The 17953-nt window shown below is 45.6% G+C and overlaps 1 protein-coding gene across 6 annotated transcripts in view; it reads right to left on the minus strand.

Annotated features, from left to right (window-relative positions):
• Nucleotides 1-17953, minus strand: part of LOC118773695 (ephrin type-B receptor 3-like) — a 50466-nt gene that overhangs the window by 10457 nt on the left and 22056 nt on the right. For 4 of the 6 annotated variants that reach the window (XM_036522740.1, XM_036522736.1, XM_036522738.1 and 1 more), the window contains exons 2-8: nt 11517-11581; nt 7125-7797; nt 5044-5199; nt 3530-3865; nt 1755-1891; nt 1251-1413; nt 715-823 (exon numbers count right to left, since the gene is read on the minus strand). In XM_036522740.1, the coding sequence (XP_036378633.1) occupies nt 715-823; nt 1251-1413; nt 1755-1891; nt 3530-3865; nt 5044-5199; nt 7125-7797; nt 11517-11581 (1639 nt within the window). The remainder of the gene's footprint in view (nt 1-714; nt 824-1250; nt 1414-1754; nt 1892-3529; nt 3866-5043; nt 5200-7124; nt 7798-11516; nt 11582-17953) is intronic. The other 2 variants (XM_036522737.1, XM_036522735.1) reach the window with 1 other exon arrangement.

Consider the following 17953-nt stretch of genomic DNA (forward strand, 5'->3'; position numbering starts at 1 on the left):
GCAACTTGTCGTGCTCAACAGCTGCTCAATTACAGAATGCGGCCCACAGCCGAGTCGAGGTGTACAGTGTGTTCACGTTAAGGACATCCATCTATAATTCATAGAAAGCTGCTTTCTTATTCAAAGAACTACAAGTGGAGCAGCAGTCCAGATTAACGTGAAATGCTGCCTGCAAACTTTGAATATAGTGGGAGGGGGTGTGCTGGGAGTTAATCTGGCAACAGCACAGAAAGAAAAAAATGATATCCAGGCGGATGCAGAATCATCAAGTTTGATTCCAGACCCTATCTGCAGAATAGATCTGAAGTTCTACTGGAATAACCCAGGCAAGTTTGGCTTCTGGCTTGCCTAGGGAGAAAAAACTGAGAGCAGCCGCTTTCAAGGAACAGAGAAAAAGGGTCTGACAGGTGGTCATTACACATTCACAGTTAAAGTGGACCACCACAGAACCTTTAAATAGCCAGAGGGTTTGGTGAGTAAAGTGGGGAAAAAAGAACACTGTGTGTAGTGTGTGAGTCATGTCATGGTACACGGGGAGGTGTCCGTTCCAAGTTGGGGCATTGCTGTACTATCTTTCAGCAAGGTGCTTCACCTGTCAATAGGCAATCCAGCTGTATAAATGAACTGCATGTAAAAAGTAAGTTATGTAAACTGTGTAATTTGCCCTGGATAACGGTTTATAAGGAAATTACATACTATGACATTAGTGCTCACCTGAGGCAGACGATGGCAATGACTACAACAGCAATAATGAAGACCAGACTAGCCGTGGCAGAGCCCACGATGAGGGGCAGCTGCTCCTGCAGGGATTTCTCAGGGTCACCTGTAGGAGGCAGGGTGATTGAGGTTATCCACCACTCATGTCAGTAACACATACTGTGCACCCCTGCTGCTGCTGCTGGTGGGGGAAAAGACTGAACTCATGCATATCTCTACCTATCGGTATTCTCCTCCCACTCGCTCATTGCAGATCTCTTTGAAGATCCAGATCGCCTGAAACTGTCTTGCATAACAGCCCCACTATACTCTTCTTCAGATTCTTTTTGATTTCAAGAGCGGCTGGAAACATTTGCAATGTCATCTCAAATGCTAAGAGATGTTCTGAGTGGGCTGGTGGAACCCTTCTATTGGAACAAAGAGGAAGCAAACAGACAATGTAAATAGGAATCTCTGGAGGAAACGTGATGCTAGATGAATGCAGTAAGAACATGGGCAAAAGGGGAAAAGGGGCAATGAGGGGGGCCACATACTCTGCAGGTTGGTGCTGAAGTCCGCAGGGATACTGTAGCGGCCGTAACCTGCCACGGTCCGGGCTCGGACCTGTACCACGTATGGAGTGCCCGCCTTCAGCCCCTCGATGCGGGCGGAGCTCCGCTGCGCTGTCATCGTGTGTGCGATGGCCTCCCCCTGGTCCTGCGGCGTGGAGATAACAGCAACGCTCGCACATCAGCTCCCATTCTGTGCTGTTCAACAAGCTCTCCCTTTACGCCGAGTGGTTTATCCACCAATGCAACACAACAACGGGAGCGCAGATATGACAAGCCTTTGTTTTCCACAATGTAAATCCTCTGCCAGTTTTTGGCCCGGCGCGTAAAGCATTAGCGCGTCACAAGTTTGAGAGTGGGAGAGCGAAAAGGGGGGAAGCGACAGGCACCGCAGAAACAAAGGACACTGGGGGAAGAATGAAATTCTGGCACAAATCCTTTTGCTGAGGTAAAATGTGAAATAGGATGGAATTAGAGCCATAGACTTACATTGCTGCTCACCTTCTCATGGTACTTAATCTCGTAATCCAAGATGATTCCGTTGGGTTTCTCTGGAGGCAGCCAGGAGAGGCTCATGGTGCTGGCTGTGGCCCCCATCAGGTGGACTGTAGGAACTGCAGATGGGGCTATGAAAGGAGAAGGAACACCAAGGATTTCAGTGGACACCACACATTTTGCAAACTTATCTTATTCATCTGCAACTCAGAGGTTCATTGACATAATTGAATATGTAGGAGCTTTATTGTACATCGCATGGTGTAGTTGGTATGCTCCTCTCTTTTTCCTTCTCCTTTTCTGCTTCCTTTCTGACAATGGTCCTTAATTCCCCTGTGACAGGAGAGTCCACAGACAAGCCTGTGAGTAAGCCTCTTGCAAATTCAGTCAATGCCCTGAACCACACACATACACACACAAACACACACACTGCTTCAACCTGTCTCAGACTCCTCTTCTTCTCATCACCTCTAACCAAAATAGTATAAACAGCCTTCCTCTTCCTTGGTCTCTCTCTTCCACTTCCTTGGGAACGTTCTTTGTTGGGAGTGTGTCATTCACTGATTCTTGCACCTTTAGTCTAACCTGTCAAGTTCGTCCATACAGGTACTCCTCTGTTCTTTACTGTTCCTTTATGGCATCTGTACAATTCTCTAGAACTTTGTTTTCACTTCTTTTTAATGTTTTCCTTCCTCCTTTCCACTCTTTACCTCTTTGTTTTCCCCTCTCTGACACATTTCTTCCTCTCTTTCTCTCACACTTGCTTTCTTGAAAGGTTTTTAATCCCTAAGTCCGGTTCTTTGATCCTTTCGCTTGTAGCTCTTTATTCTTCTGCTTCTGTCATTGCCCCCTCCTCTCCTTATTTCCCTAGTCAATCTCAAACTCCCTGCTCTGCAGTAGCCACCCCACCCCTTCTACAGCCACCCCCACTTCCCTCCAAACCTCTCCCCACAGACAATGCTCCCTGGGCTGATTCCCCGGTCACTCTCACCCCAGGATTAAGGGGCCTCCTCCTGCTGAACATTGGGTAACCATGGTGGCACAACAGCTTATACCCCTTATTTATTTTTGGTCTTAAAAGGTGAATGAATATTCAAGGACACCCTGGGAGAACCTTCAGGATAATCTGATCACAGCCCAACCACCCCATCCTTCTGACCTGGCGTTCTGGTGAGGTTTGGGGGTCCATGTAACCCCACGGTTGACCCTCAAGGCGACAATAGCAAATTACTGGGTCCGAGGTAGCAGCCCCCCAAGTGCAAATAGGAGGCATTCCTGGGCCTTTGTATAGAAACAGAAGTATTGTGGAACACAAGGAGATGGAGAAGGATAATCCCATGGCTGTCTCCGCCAGCCTTTGCAATTGAGCATCTCCAGCCTGCACACATGGCCCCACACATGGCACATTAAGATGCCCGTTCTAACAACTCACACTGAACTCTGCAATGCATGCCTGCTGAATAGGTGCTGTGGTACAGTGTGCTGGGCAGGACGTTCATTGCTGGTAGGCTTGTGTTGTGCTATTTTGCTCTTTGCGGCATTGTGTGGAGTAAGCACACAATGCAAAGCCTCCCATTCTGAGACTGTCCGTAGGCTTGCAGCAACAACAAAACCCCCCATTTTGTCTGCACCTGCATCTTCCAGCGCTTGAGCTCGGGTGCAAGTAAACTCTAAGGACTTGGAAAGGGCAAGAACCTCAAGTGTGGGATGAAGGGTCTGGGAGGACAGGGGAGAGGTGTTACAGTGTCACAGCTCGTGGTGATACTGACCCGCTTGGTTTGTGGTGATGTTAACGGCGGAGAACTGCGGGGAGTAGGGGCTCTTGTTGGACACACCGTTGACAGCCTGGATCTCAAAGCTGTACTGGGTGTGGGCCTGAAGGTTGCGAACGGCCACCCTCCTCTGCGTCAGACCCAGGTGGCGGGGCGAGATGTCCACGTTGTCATCGCAACGAGAGCACATGCCCCGCTCTGGCAGGCACTTCTTGCAGATGACATTGTAGAGGAGGTCGTCCCGGCCGCCTGCATCACGCGGCTCGCTCCACTCCAGCACCAGGGAGGTCTCATTCACGCTGGAGATGACATTCCGGGGAGGCCCGGGGACAGCTGTGGAGACAACAGGGGGCTTGCTTTCACATGGCCGTTTTTTTGGTTACCAAGCCAGGGCTGGTCTTAGCATAATCTGTTTAATAACAAACTACAGTACATTCAATTGCTCATCATCAACACTATTTACTCGTCCCTGTGAAACAGGAAAGACAAGGAGAAAGAGTTCAGGTGCACACTCTCTTTTATTCTCTCTCTCTCTGTAAGGCCATATACTCATCAGAGTGACTTATTGAGCATGAGTGTTGATATTGCTTTTCATAATACACATGCCTGCGTGCATATGAGTGTGGCTGCCATCACCACACATAGGACATGTCACGGCAGGGGGATTCTGCAGCAGGGAGGACAGCAGGTTTGTGAGTCGAGATTAGAGCTGTTTGTATACAGGGCTGTGTGTGGAAAAGTGCTCAGGGGGTTAATGGCAGAGCTAAAGCAACTCTTATCCAATTACTGAGGCCTTATCTCTGCCAGCTCTGTGGGAGAATCAAACAAAACTCAAAACAAAAATGTGAAAAAAAAGCACACAGCAGCCCAAGGATTAGTTTCGGCCGTCCTTTTTTCTGCTTTGGTAAGGTACATCCAGCAGATAAATGCCTTTGCTCCTTGCCAGAGCAGCGTTCCGGCACAGACCAGTGGGCTCCATGCTGCCGACTCTCCTGATAACAGTTGAGCACGGCTCCGTTTATTGCGCATAAAGACTTGTGTGCATGCAATTAGGCCCCCGAGCATTCTGATAAAACCCTCTGCACACCTGCCAGGAATCAAGCAGCAATTTTTTTTTCATTCCACCTCTCCCACTGTCTGACAAGGTGCTGTTATGCAGCGATGGAAACTGGCTGGTCACCCACCCTTTTTGGGGAGCTATATAGTGGAGTGCCCTTTTATTTAAGCTTCAGAGTAGGCGAGTGTCCATGTGGAATCACGTGTCTGTTTGCGGAAGCCACCCTCGAGGTGGGTGGGGATTAAGTAGGAACTCATGTGAGTGAACCACATATGCGCATCAATGAATCAATACGGAGATCAGTTTGAGGCACATAAATTCCAGTCAATAAATGAATACAAAACTGGAGGCAGTGATTTCATGGTTCTGTCAGTATATATGTGAGTGTGTGTGTTTGTGTTTCTATTTGATGATTTCTATTTGAGTCATTGAAGGACATGTTTTGTTTACTTACTGGTGCAAGGGGAGTCTGGTGAGTCGTTGTCAGCACGGTAGAAACCATTTCGGCAAGAGCAGAGGTTGGAGGCCCCCGAGCTTGCACGGCTGTTTGGGGGACATGGGGAGCAGTATCCCTCACCCTGTTTGGACTTGAATGTCCCAGGACTGCAGGCTGCATGGGGGACAGAGAGGGGGAGAGTAAGGCCATTGACACCATAACAAACAACATGGAAGCCCAAACTTTAACTGTTAACCTGCTTAAACACTGTTTGCTGTCAGCTTTTTACATTTTCATTTCTATTTTACATTAGTGTTTCAGCAGGTGATACTGTCATCTACTAAGTTTCAGCGATAATGTTCTGTTTCTTGGTGGAGTTGCTGTGTTGCTTTTGTCTGTTTGCGTGTGGGTTTGTTTGTTTGCCTGTTTTTTGAAATCGCAACTGCCCTGCACACACATGCACTCTGCCTTCCTGTATTACAAACACATGCCTTCAAGCATATGTGCTAGCATGCGTCCCCCATCCCCCTGGTGCCCCGTTCCTGCTTAAGGCAGCAGGTGACACTCACTGAGGAGTCTTTCAACAATAAAAGTGTTTTTGTTTTCACATTTCCATAAAGACAGTTAACTATTAGTCCACTCAGCCCAGCAGCTAGAAGCAGCTCTCTTGGATGTGTAAAGCTGTGACAGAAAATAGGAAACATTTTTAGCAATATCTAACATATATTGTACTGATAAAAAGGTTTGTTGACTATGTATTCCAAGGCTGGATAATACCACTGCTATCAGTACATCACACCATAACCAAGGACAGAGAAAGGCAGACAGCTCCTTATATGTCTATACAATGAAAAATTTTGTCATATTTCAAACAAGCCCCTGTCTTCAATTCAGACAAGATCTGAGGGTAACCTGAAATTGCCTGCACTGAACCCAGTCTCTATTGAGGCAGTCAAGAGCGTTTTCCCTTTAAACAAGGCAAGTTGTTTTTTGAAAGAGTGAAAGTGCTGATCAATTGCTTCCAGGAAGGTAAAAAGTCAGCCTTTTCCTTTTATGCTCCCTCCTCTTCCACCACCACTTCTGTCAGAGTGAGGGAAAAAAGTGGGAAGGAGAAGGAGACGGCAGAGAAAATGCAAATCCTGCAGGCTCTTTTTGCAGATTTCTCTCTCTCTTCTCCTATCCTCTCATGCAGCACGCGGGGCTTAAATAACTGATTAGAATTTGTGCTGAAATTGGAAGTGAGAAACAAGAACGGAGGTGGGGGGGGGGGGGTTGGGGGGGGTTAAAATCGGGCGTGAAAAACTGGTCTCATCGATTAATATTCATGTGGATGTCCTCACTGAGCTCTGGCAGGGTATTAATGAGTCCAACGGCCTTCAGATTAAGGCGGCGACTGTGAGATTTATCCCCCCTCCAGTTTCCGGTCGGCTTGATTAGAGAGCTTTTTTATCAGGCCCAGTCGCCAGGGCTTTAACCTTGAGCCGCCGAGAGCAAACAAATGAGTTTTTAACCACACGGTGTGAGAGATTTACAGGGGCACCCTCCCTCACCGGCCCCCTAAACGCAGGCACACATTCAGATTTGTCTGCGAGGGAAACAGCGGCCCATTTCCTCTTTGTTTTTCATCCTTTTTCTTAACATAAGCCCGGAGGGATGCCCCATTACAATCATATCAGATTGGTGCAACACTGGGTCTGGCCACCCCTTGAACTGGGCTAGCTTCACTACTAGCTCTGTCCCTCTCTATCCTTCTGAATGACTGTGTTAACATTTCTCTGCAGCTCACTCCTCCAGCCCTCGATCGATGTCTCTGAATGTGCTGTCCCGTCCTGCTCCTGTTCTCCATTTGACCTTTGCTCCTCAAGTCTGCTGTTTACTTCTCTGCCACCCCCCTGTTCCCCACTGTCTTCTGCTCTCTATTACAGCTGAGAACCCTGCTGTTTTAATTCACCTTTCCCTCAACCAGACATGTGCTCTACCAGACCTTTATTTTATGGCACAGAAAAAGATGCTGTATTCTGCCCTGCAGGTTTTGTTATTTGTATTGTGTTCTGTTGCAACCTCAAAAGGGCGTATGCACTATTCAATACTGCACTCACCCTGACACTGTGTGTCCTTCATGGCAGGCTCGAACCCAGCTGCACAGGTGCATGAGCCCACAGGAACCATCCACTCGCCGTCGCCGTTGCAGTACAGCTTGAGGGGGACGGACACCTCCAGGGCATTGGGCACACAGGTACCTGGTGCGATCACCAGGGAGGTAGCCTCGGCCCCCGTGGCCGTCTCAGGGAACACAGCGAAGTTGGCAATGGTGGTGGAGCACTTCTTGTAGAAGACGCGGACAGAGATGAGAGACATGCAGGCGCCCAGGTCCTGGAAGGCCAGGTAAAAGCCAGCCTTGGAGAGTGGGCCAAAGCTGCGCACCTTGGTGTTGACCCGCCCAGACTCCAGCATGGAGAAGCTTTCATCCGGGGCAATGGTGTCCACCTTCACGTAGGGGTTCTCCATCCAAAAGGGGCTGGTGGCAGTGGCTGTGTCCCCATCTGACTCATAGTAGAACAGGTTGAAGGTCTCCTTGCAAGAGCCTGGGATGTTAGGGATGCTGTTGCAGTCGCGAACAGTGAACTTCATCTCCACATAGATGCGTAGCACATCCTTGCGTGGGATGTAGTCACTGCGGAGCCAGTTGTTCTGGTTGAGTTCACGCACGTTGCACACCTGGTACGTCCTGATGGGGTTCATGGCATCATCATAGCCGCTCACCTCCTCCCACTGTGTGAGAAAAAAATAACAGCAGAGTGAGAGGTAGATACAGGTTTAGGGAACAAGCCTGCTGCTCTTACCTGTGTTTATAATGCCTGCCAGGTACTGGACTGATATCACATTAAATTATGCCTAGAGCCAAAGAGCATAGCTTTGTCTTCAAGCTCTCATTTCTACACCTGTGGACTTGATACAGTTAGGTGAATATTGTTCTGCTATTTGCAGTTCATAAATGCTAGCTTTTAAGTCTTGCAAAATTGCTAGAAGTGTTCTAGTACATTATACGGCACACATTTGGATAATTACAAATCATTAAGTTAGAGACAGCGTGGATAGTTATGTGAGGGATTCGGATAAAGCGTGGCTCGTGCTCACAAATGTAGCTCACCTTGTACTTAACAGGCTAAGATAAACAAAAGGAGAAGCAGACAAGGAAAATCAAGGGGGGGATTAGAAATGGAGGTATGAAAGAGAAATGACACATGGTGCTTTTTCGCTGTGCGTCTTATCGTTTGCACACCAGTCAACGTCATTAAGCTGGGGCGCCATTCTCCGTAACACGACCCTTCATCTCCGCTTACCGTGGTGATGAATCAGGATGAAAACAGTCAATTTATCACAATTATCATGGATTGTCAGTCCCACCGCCTAATGTGGAACACAAGTGGCTGTTTACCCCATTCTGGTTTGAGCAGTCGCCGCGTCGCTTCACAACCCATTACGTTTCAATTATGGAGCAATGATTGTGTCGTTCTCAGCAGCGACCGAAAAAAAACAATAATCCTCTCCTCTCTGTGTTCTTTCTCTGTTATCACACTAAATTAAAACTAGAGCTGTATCTGTTAGAAGTAGAAAGAAGAAAGGCGTGATGATCATTAACAGCATAAAAAACTCATTTAGTTTAAAGGAATTGTGTGAGATTTTCCCCTGAGGGCAATTCATTCACTAACATTGCCCCCTATGCACACACACACATACACACACACACACACACACACACACACACACACAGAGACACACACACACACACACACAGACACACACACACACACACATACACACACACATACACACCCACACACACACACACACACACACACACACACACACACATACACACCCACACCCAATTGCTCAGCATGTTTACAATTTCCTCAGTCAAAGAGGGCTGTTTCGTGTGACAAAGTATAAGATGTACAGCGTTCTGTACTCAGGCACCATGGGGAATATCTCTGAGTTCTATGGCTCCATTACTTAGCTGTGCACCATTAGGTTTACCCTTAAGTGACAGTGCAGTTACTGATGATAAGACACGTCAGCCTTTGTGGTACGCCAGGAAAAAGGCACATCAGCCATTTGCGGCCAAATTTGTGAATGTGCTACGTCCTACCTGTCGCAATGCATGACATCGACCGGTGGGGCAAAAAAAAAGAGACTCTTTAATTTGTTTTCTAAAGTAGCCCATTGCTTTCTGGAGCCAAGGGCTTTAATTAACACAAAGATATGGATGCGCAGGAGACAGGCTATTCATCCAGCTGGCCCTGGGGGACAGCAGGAGCCATAGCTTAACTGAGACTTCGCTTTGAGATGCCATTTATACAAGAGGCGACCTGTGAGCGAGAACGCAGGGGATCAATAAACGCTGGCCAGGTCAATGAGACAGGAGATAGCAGGAGCTGTCAATGAGGATTTTGTCCGATGTAATAAATCGCACAGGGAAGTGGACATAGCTCTGGGTATATTACTGCGGTCAGCTCCTCATCAGACAGCGCTGCTACTGTGATGTTTCCCACTGATTGGTCCGCTTGTGAAAAATGAAAAGAAAAACGGGTTTGAGAATTATGTAGTTGATCTGGAGGATTAATGGTTATGTAAGTGCACCGGGCCTCTCTTTAGTGTCTCACAGCCAGCAGGATGCCCACATAACTCACAGTCAAAGGTTCAGGTTTTAATTTCAGACACTGAGGGATAATGATGCTAAATTTCAGGAGGAAAGGCCTCCCAGGTGAATGGTGGTGGGATCAATTCTCATTCTCAGACTCAACCCCCATCCAAATCTGAATAAAATCCAATCTAAATGCCCCCACTCAATGGCCCTGTCTTGATGGCAGTTCCTGACATCCATGTGCTCCTTGCCTCTCCTGTACAGTCCCATAATTTTAAACCACGGTCATCAATTTTGGCTTCAATGAAAGGGGCGTGGTACACTTTGTTGTTTGAGCTATAAAAAACAGGGTTTCTTACCAGAGCCAGATTAGAGTTATTAACCCCAGGAAAATGGTGGAATTCCCCCACCTTCCATCTGCTTCCTCGGTATAACCGGTGTCCTCACATGCATGGTGAAAATGGGGAGGATACTGTGTGGAGCGAAGCCATACCAGACGTACCAGTGTTTATGTCTCCTCCATCTGGGGCTCGACATTGTGGGGAGATGCATTATCTCTGTTTATCTTGATAAATCAAGGGCTCTATAATTTATGACTAATGGAGAGGATGCCATTCTTACACAGACTGAGAGTGGAGGAGACTACGAGGGAGAGTGTGAGTCAGTCTGGGACATGTTCCCATTTTTTTTTTCTTTCTCTCCTTTTTTACTGTTTCAGGACCTCTGTCCCTGCTGTTTTTTTTTTCTCACAACACTCACAGCTAACGTGCTGTTTGCTTTCTTCCTGAATTACCCATTGCCCAAAATGTCTGCCGCAGTCGTATATCGCAGCCAAAAGAGCAACTGTGTGTGTGATAAATAAAGAAATAACAAAGGGGGGGGCATGGCAATAAGACAGTAGAAGCAATATTTTCATGAGCAACGGACCAAACGAGACCACAAAAGAAGGAACCCAAAAATGGGGCTATAAAGAATGGGTGAAGGCACCAGAAGTCTGCAACATGTCACTTACATGGATAAAGAACACAGACAGCGCTCTGAAAATATATATCCATTCAAACAAAAAAACCACTCCCGACAAAGATGGGCAATGAGGAGGGGGTGGCACTGGTGGTAGTGGAGTCGGGGGGGTGGGTGATAGAGGACCACATCCCTTGAATAGTAGCATCTGTTGGAGTTATGAGGGGGTGGGGGCTTTGCCATCTCCTGCCCTGGACTGGTGGACTATGAACGGGGGTTTATGAGGGGGGGGGGGGGGGGGGCGGGATGCATGCTGATTGTTGTGGCTGGGGTCGTGACTGTGTCTCTCTGTATTAATGCTAAGTTGCTCAGAAATAAAGGGAAGACTGGGAACAGCTGGGGTGGGATGGCGGGGGCTCAAGGGGTTCATGGGGCACCCAAAAGCCAGGCTGTGGCAAGGAAGGGGAGGGTCCCGAGTCAGGGACGAGACAAAGCCAAGGGGAGGGGAGGAGTGCTTTGAAGTGTGGGTCAGTGCCGTGTCTCCATTGTTGAGGACACATGGGAAAGGAACACAGGAGTGGTAATGTCAGTTGGTGTGGGACAAAGCAGGGCAGTATATATATGCAACAGGTCAAGACATTCCTGATGTGCTCACTGCCTGGCATGTTCTGGTTTCCAGTGAGGAGTCAAGACTAATGGAGACAAATGGGATAAAAGAGAAGTGAGATGTATGCATCTCTAATTCATGGGTAGTATACAGGGAGACAAACTCTGTGCAATGCAAACAGCACCATAATTAATGGATATATTGAGCTGAACTGTCTAGGAAAGCCACATATGCGCATTCACCCCCACACACATACACGCATACAGCATGACTCACCCCTGTCTCAGGATGTGCAGTCCAGGACAGCTCAGTTGTGGCCCATTTGGTGTCCATCAGTGTTTCTGCAGACCAACAAGAGAGGAAGACTTAGGACAAAGGCACCCTGATTAACATATACAGCACACAGAAAATAAAGCCAGATGCTAACATCATGTCCCAGAGCTGTACATTCTTAAGTCCTCTGAGACTCTCAACCTGCTGTGAGAGCACAAAGTCACTGTAACTCTGACCTCAATGTCCAACGTCAGTTCTGACCATATTTCAGAGAATGGGTAGCTGCATACTTACAAATTGTACAACTCTAGCAAGCGTCAGTACAGAATGTGCCTGACAGGATGTATCTTCTCATGTAACCTCACTAGCAAGCATACTGTAAAACTACAACTTGAGAGCTTTGAGATGTATTAATATCTCCTGGCTTGGTGTGTAATGAAGTGGTGTGCATTTCCCCTATTGCAGCCTAGTTACTATGGTGGAAAATCAAAGGAGACTTCAGTTAGGCCTGGTAGGGGCTTAGTTCAGCCTGGTTTTGCTAGGTATATCTGCAACTCTTACTCCTATGACGTAGTGTAAGGTCTGAATGGTACACAGGTGAGCTTCAACATATCAACAGGGAAATTCTTCATATCAACAGGGAAAGTCACTCTTTCCTGTCAGAGCAATACAACCCCAGGCTTTATATTATATCCCTCTACACTGTCTGATGTGCATCACCTTACAAAGAAGACAGTTAAGAAAAAAAAATAAGAGACTAGTTCAGTTGATCTGGAAGGCATTGTTAAAGTTTTATGAAAGCCCTCATTAAAAGGTTTAATTAGACGTGTTATTACCAGCAGAGATGCACCATAAGTGTCAGTGAGAAACGGCTGTCCCCCTCCCCCAACCCACCCCCAAGGCCAGCAGTTGTAAAACCTGAGAAGATATATAGCTGAACAGGAGTGAAGGATAAGAAGGCCATAAAACACAAACAACTCCATAACACAAAAGAACCTCTCCTAACAGTCCACCGTGGCCCATACATTTGATAAGCACACAGAATTATTTGTCTTTCTCTGTTAATCTGATGTTTTTTTTCAACTGCTTCCTCTCTCTTCACCTTTGATGCAACCTGCAGTATGTGCACTTACTGTAGTAGAGCAGAATGAATGAATTAGCTGGAAACACTTTAAAAGAGCAAGCTACTTTTCAACCTGACAGTTACGAGCCCACATTTAGGGCCTACACAATATTATGACACAGGTAGGCTGTTCTACATGAAGATGCTGGAAACATATCAAAAAAAAAAAAAAAATGAGGAACGGTTTGGCAGTTGGGCCTTTCAAAAGCACCATGTATAACTAAGGCTACTGCTCTCCTTCTCTCAATGGGAGCTTTCTGCTGTGTTATACTCTGCCTCCTCTCTCTCTCTGTCTCTATTTCTTTTTATCAGTGTTCCAGGTGAGCTGACAGGAATGTAAAAAAAAAAAGGCAGTTACAAGAAATCTCCATACCGATTTCAAATGCTTGCACAGGAATACTTATGCTGACAACTTTGGGCAAGTATCCTCATACATACGCACCATCTAAGATATGAACAAGCATTTGAGCATGTTTCCCCAAGATATTTTCCTGAATAATGACACATTCAGTACATCGAAAAGGGACTTTCCCTTGACTCACATTATTATTTCAGACTGTCAGCCACACAGGTTGAAAAACAACAACAAAAATACAGTTCTAAAACTACTAGTTGGGGGGGGGGGGGGGGGACTCACTGGGTAAAAAATCTGCCACCTCAGTGATAATAATACCCCTGGTCCACACACACATGCACCCACGCCTGCACTGCAGAAAGCCTGACGCAGTGCAAACTGTGGAACATTCAGGTGGGGTGACCAGGGCTGAAGCCTCAGTGTTCTGAGGGCTTCTGTTTTGTTTGCGTTTTGTAGTGGCACTGAAAAACAGCAAAGCCTGGTATTGTGTTTGCTGTGTGTGTTTTTAGATGAGGAGGCAGTCCTGGGTGAATGGGGTGAGAGGAGCACACTACACAACATAGTGACCCTCTCCTCACCCCCTCTCGAACTCAGCTATAAATTCACTGTGAGGGCAAAGGGGCACTCAGAGTGTAGGTCCTGAATGGCACAATGGACCAACCCACTATCGCCATGGACATACAGAAAGATCATTCAGTCCTATAATGAATATAACTAATGCACTTCCCCAGCAATAGTTCCCACCAGCCTGAAAGTAAAAGTCTAACGTGACTGCAGAATGTTACGTGGTGCTTATACGTTTGACTTAATACTCAGAGACAGAACGAGACTATCTTCAGAGAAACAAATGGAAGCATCTGGAAACTAAATTGACAGGCTTACAATCCGAAACCTGACTGACGGGTTTATAAAAAATACTATTGTGTACCAGAATTTCAAATTCCTCGTACAAATAGACTCTCATTCCCTTTTAGCCTCCCTTTGAAGACTTCATTGTAAGAAACCGCAATCAGAAACAGCAAGGTGAAGGAAACTGCAGAAAAAATGCTAGTAAGATCTGTGAATCTGGTACAATGAACCATAACACAAAAAAACTAGAGCACTGGGGCAAAACAACATTCATTCACAGTGTGACTACAGTGGAACCGCCAAGAAAACATACACATTTACTATGCTAAAACATATATACACAAGGCATGTCCACTTTCTGCATGTTCATCTGCACCACAATAAGATATGCACACTTGTGCAGATAGGTGCTGGTGCATCTGAAATGCTTGTTTTCCCAAGAGAACACGAGAGTAAATGCTAAAGCAAACAACTTGCTGCTTTATCTTCCTCTTTTCTTTTGCTGTCTACTTAATTCTTACTCTGACTATTTCCCTGGTATTTTTCACACTGAAAGGATACATGTCAATGCTAGGTAACCATAAGTAATTGTTGGCAATCAAAGATTTTTTTTTTTTTTGAAAAAAGGGCATCAACCAAGTGACAAATTGGCTTTCACCATATTTTACACAGCTGGGAAAAGCTTATAGAATACAAAGACACACACATTCCAGATACAAATGCAATTAAAAAAATAATAAAAAAGAAATGTTCCTGACGTCCATATGCTGACACACATACTTACAGTACACACAGACCAATAGTTCAACCCATCAGCCCCTGCAGTCTAATCCACTAATGACAGAGCAGGGCTAATAACAGAGAGCACACTCGTCTCCAGTCTGTCAGAAAAATAGGCTTGCACAATGCACAAGTGCACGCGTGCGCACACACACATACGCACACACACACACAACTGTGCCCAGGGTTACAAGCCTTTTTAAAATATTTCTTTGTTCAAACAACCTGTCTTCTTAAGAAGAAGAAAGGAAAAAAGGGACCATTACTGAGGTGAAAGAATGCATGCTTGTCTGAGAGTCTGACTCCCAGGCCACAGAGGGCAGACAGGTGAGGGATTATCTTGGATCTCATTCTAACTGCTTCTCGCTTTTAGCGTTTTCTTTCTTTTTTGCCGCATTGTTTTGAGGTTAAACCTCTGGGGCAAAACACACCCAAAAAGGAACACAATAACTCAACTCAACTCATCCTTAAGCACAAAGCTTTCATGAAGCTGAACAGGAAAGATGTAAAAATAACAGCAAAATTTTGGATCTGAGTCAATACAGTGATGTGTCAGGCTTTGAAGATATATAGGGTATTTAGCTGCTGCTGCCTTTGATGAACTATTAAGATAAATTTTCAACAAATTCAGTGTCATCATCCTGAGAAGGCAGAGGCTCCTTGCAAAGATTCTTAGAGTGCTATATGAAAATCTGGTCTGGCCTTTAGTGTGTTCTTCAGCAGAACACTCACAAAGTGATTCCTATTGTGCCTCTTCGTTTTTTCTCTTGTTAATTGATTTTTCACTTGCTTTGTTTTGACGTTCTTGTAGAAGCACATCCATGCATGGCAACCCTGTCTCCAAGAGCGGGGGGAATAAAGCCTAACCGTCTCCAAACACTCCAGTTCTGTTTAGCCATAAAACGCAGAAAAGTGTCAACAGCAGGGAGAAACACTGCATTAAACTTATTAGAGCTATTAGGCTGATTGCTTTGTATGCGCTTTTGTTGCTGCCTTTATTAGCCCTGTGGGAGAAGGTAAAGCTGAGAAAGAGAGGGGGGGGGGGGAGTGAGAGAGAAATCCTATTTAAATTTAAATTGTGCAGGCAGTCCTCCCTTATTGTACAGTGGGTGAGAGCAGTGATTAAAAGAACACAGTTTGTGGGGAATTTGCAGTGCCAGTAATTGGTTGACAGGGCTCGGTGTGGGCAGGAGTTCCCCTCCATGGAATTCACAGAAAGGACTCTCCGATACCCCCTCCCCCTCACCACTCCGTATCTACGCCCTCTGTCAGTCATCTTACAATAGCTGTCAATGGGGTTGCCCTTTGTGTACTAACAGAGCCCAGTGTCAGCACTGAAGAACTGCACTCCTTTTCTTCTCACACTAATGAACAGGGATTTCAGTTTGCCGGTTATTGGGTAATGACACAGGACACCTGGAGACTGGCCCCACCCTTCTATACACACACACACACACACACACACATATATATATATAGCATGCATAGCCTGTGATACAACTACTGAACTATTGTTGAAAACAATTTGCAACTGTTAAAACTGAAGACTGAAGCGGTGGCAATTTTGCTGATGACAGAGAGAAGTGCAAACTCAGTGCATTGTATTTATTATGTCAAAGACATTGTGGAAGTGAGTGGGCCTTAATTTTGAGTCACCAACTAGAGTACACATCATGCATGGGAGCTATGGAGTAAAACAAGCCATTTTATTCTGATCAAGCCACAGCTTCACTTCAGAGCAAACTACAGAGGCTATACAAAGACATTCTCTTATGTAGCAAATACAGATTTTCGAAATATAGTTCACTGCTGATCTTTTTGAGTGTGCATGCAGGTGTGTGACTGTGTGTGTGTTTTGTATGTAGTTCCTCTATTGCCTGTGAACTGGGTCTGTTCCTCTGAGGTCCTTAATTACAGAGCACTGTCGATCTGACACACAGGTAGCCCTGAGGCCGCTGTCTGTGGAACCAGGTGTGCCTGTGTGTGCGTGTGTAGTACTGTGTACATATATATTTGTGTTTGTGTGTATGTGTGTGTGTTTGGGAGATGGGTGGGGATTATGTCATGTTTTAAGCAACAATGTTCAACCTTGTCCTTTCAACCCCTCTGTGTCTTTGTCAATGGGCTGACTAACCCACTCACAGCCTGCTGAACCAGACACTTTGCACTATGTATTCATTGAATGTTCCAGGCTACTGTCCTATTCAGAAAGTCAGGAGGGACTGCACAAAGAATCTGGCTGAATGCACCATGGCAATGGGGTTATAGTTTATCAGGGCACACGTTTCTACTGAGAGGCTGAAATATTGCCTGATTTGCCATTTACACTAAGAGAACTAATAAAGGGAAACAAACTTTTTTTAAACCAGGCTGATGACACTCTGCATGCACTTTACCTAATATATTCTGAGCTAAGTGTTTCTCCATTTAAGTTTAAAACATGTCACCTAAATTAATGCCTTCATTTTGTTTCATTAATACCACATGCACTTCATATTTTAATTTTTATAAGGGGAAAATGTGGAATGGTGGACCTCAGGGGCATTTGACATGTTGTGCTAGCAGGATTGCTATGTATGGTACAAAGAAAAATGAATCTGGTTAGCCCACCTTAACTGCAGTACTGTTTGCCTGTGTGATGAAGCAGACAGACCAGTACAGTCTTACACTCTTTTTGGTCTTTAATTGCACATTTGCCTTGTCAGTGCTTGCCTTCTCCACCCCTCTTTCAAGGTCTTCTGTCTACTGGCGTTTTTTTCCTTGAAATCTCTCAAAGGAATGCTGATGCAGGTATTACTGTCTGTGACTGTAATGACAGAGTTGGGGGAATTGCAGGAAAGACGGACGGCTTTTATGACATGCTCACCGAACGACGTAATGCCAGGTTTCCTTCCCCGAAACCTTCTTCCCTTAAATGCCGTCATCGCTCCCCTGCAGATTTACGACTCTGAATATGTGACTTAAAATATCACAGCCATTGTAATTAGGCTGGACAGGATGAATAAGAAAAGGCTATACTTAGGGAATACACTCAATACAGTGGATCTATGTACTTGAAGTCTCTTTGTTGTCAGAACTGCCGGCTTCTTCATAGATCTTGAGACAAGTTTTCTTTGTGCTGTATCCTCAAAGCCAGTGTTTTTTTTTTTCCCATACTTTCCTTTCCTTCCTTTTCTATCAAAAACTGGAGATACTTCCAAACAATGTGATATTTGTTTCTAAACAAATTAAATGAAAAATATTAAGCCCCAGTGTTTGCCTTAACATTTTGCCACTCCAATTCTTTCGTAGAATTTTGGCAGATTTGATTTTTTTTCTTTTCATCACAGCACG

The sequence above is a fragment of the Megalops cyprinoides genome, chromosome 2, assembly GCF_013368585.1.
Source record: "Megalops cyprinoides isolate fMegCyp1 chromosome 2, fMegCyp1.pri, whole genome shotgun sequence".
Lineage (NCBI taxonomy): Eukaryota > Metazoa > Chordata > Actinopteri > Elopiformes > Megalopidae > Megalops > Megalops cyprinoides.